At 30.8% G+C, this 2,040-nt stretch overlaps 1 protein-coding gene across 1 annotated transcript; it reads left to right on the top strand.

Moving 5' to 3' along the window:
• Positions 1-514: 514 nt before the first annotated feature.
• Positions 515-1,828, top strand: LOC132612122 (uncharacterized). Its single transcript, XM_060326458.1, has one exon. The coding sequence runs from the start codon at positions 515-517 to the stop codon at positions 1,826-1,828; it is 1,314 nt and encodes a 437-aa protein (XP_060182441.1).
• Positions 1,829-2,040: the final 212 nt, after the last annotated feature.

Here is a 2,040-nt window from a genome sequence, read left to right as displayed (position 1 = left end):
AGACATGCTTAGATCAAATGATTTTAAACCAGATCTTTTAGCCTTATACAAAGAAATGAAAAGTCCAAGGAATAAAAATAAATTAGATTGGTACATGGATACCTATAGCTTTGAAGCTAGAATTGATTTTAAAGATAACTGGATTAGCGATACAACAAGGTGTAAGAGTAATGTAAAATTCTTCAAATGGTTTGAATTAACAGGGCAAATTCCAAACCAAAAGGAATCTTTGTCTATGTTAGTCAACAAATGGCACACAAAAGCCAAAGGAATAGTCGAATCAACTGTTCCACCATTAGAAGAGATTTATATTCCAGTAGGTAAAGAAATAATTACTGCAACTCCTTTTAAAAGGGAAGGAACCAATATTGATAGTGATCCTAAAACAAAGGACATTAACTAATTGATTCAGCAAAGTAATTATATAAACCAGTTATTACATGTAGTATCAAACCAATTGGAAAAAGATACTAGTAAACAAATAGCTCCAACAAAAGCTACAACTAGTACTAGCATGGAGAAACATCTGATCTTTAAACTCCCAGAATTCTCTAAAGAGAAATTCCCTCAATTACCTGAAAAGTTTAATCTTGAAGAAGATTTTCTTGATAAGATCAACAAACAATTAAAAATATCTGAAGCAAAGACTTCAAAGAAAACTAGTACTAAAGAAGTTAGAACTTTAAGTACTAATGAAAAAGAAATTCATAAATTAACGAATAACCCAAGATATTCTACAAAAAAGAATTATTATAAAAGACCCTCTTTTCCAGATGTTCAATTTGAAGAAGATCAAGATCGTCTTCAAACATCACATAGTGGAAACGGCATAACAGAATGGAACATAGATGGATTAGCAGAAAGCCAAATCTATAAAGTTCTTCATGAAATGGGCATGGCTATCACTGCTTATAAAATTAAGCATGATGGAGATAAATATGATGCTTCTTTAATTATTTCTGGTTTCACAGGAATGTTAAAAAATTGGTGGGATAATTATCTTTCTGATGATAATAAAACCCAGATTTTAGGAGCCATAACCATAGGAACTGTTTTAAAAATGGACGGTAATACTCAAGTAGCAGTTGAGGAAGATGCTTCAGTAACGCTAATTTACAGTATTGCTAAATACTTTATTAGAGAACCAAAACTTTTCCAAGACAGAAGTTTAGAATTATTAAACAATCTAAAATGCCCCAAATTAGATGATTTTAGGTGGTATAAAGATATGTTTTTAGAAAAAGTTATGATAAAAGAAGACTGTGGTAATGATTTCTGGAAAGAAAGATTTATTAGTGGTCTACCTTCATTGTTCGCCAAAAAGGTTAGAACTAAAATCAAGGATAGGTTCAATGGAAGAATCCCATATGAAAACTTAACCTATGGTGATATAATTAGTTATATTAATGTTACAGGATTAGATCTATGTACAGATTTAAAACTAAAACATTTCTTGAAAAAAGATCAACAACAATCTCGAAAGGATTTAGGAAGCTTTTGTCAAGACTTCGGTTTTGAAAAAATTGCTGCTCCATCCAAAAAATCTAGCAAAGTTGTGAAAAGATCTACTACTTCAAAACCTCTTTATAGAAAGAAGAAGAATGTAGATAATTCTTATAAAAAGAAAAGATTCAAAAGAATACCAAAGAAGAACTCTGGTGATACATGTTGGACATGTGGCAAAACAAGCCATAGATCCAATGAGTGTCGAGTCAATATTAAGAAAAAGAAGAAGATAAATCTTTTTGAAGTCGATGATAAAATAAAAAATGAACTCTACACTATATTAGAAGAAAATGACAAGTGTTTAAATCTAGAAAATAGATGAAATATTCCATAGAACAAGCTCTTTAACTGTAAAGAACTCTTATGATTCTAGTGTTGTTATTGGGCTGTTTTATGTTGATTTATTGTGTTGTTTTGGGCTGTGATAATATGTATGGAATCGTGGTGACGAGGAGGAGTAGAACAGTAGAAATTGGTAGCGATTTACAGGGAAAATAATCTACAAAAGAGTCTGTAAACTCGCACCTACGAGTT

This window comes from Lycium barbarum, chromosome 9, assembly GCF_019175385.1.
Source record: "Lycium barbarum isolate Lr01 chromosome 9, ASM1917538v2, whole genome shotgun sequence".
NCBI lineage: Eukaryota > Viridiplantae > Streptophyta > Magnoliopsida > Solanales > Solanaceae > Lycium > Lycium barbarum.
This window is presented reverse-complemented; position numbering and strand designations above follow the sequence as displayed.

Excerpts from the sequence above, each read along its gene's own strand:
- LOC132612122 (XM_060326458.1), top strand. The coding sequence starts at position 515 with ATGGAGAAACATCTGATCTTTAAACTCCCAGAATTCTCTAAAGAGAAA.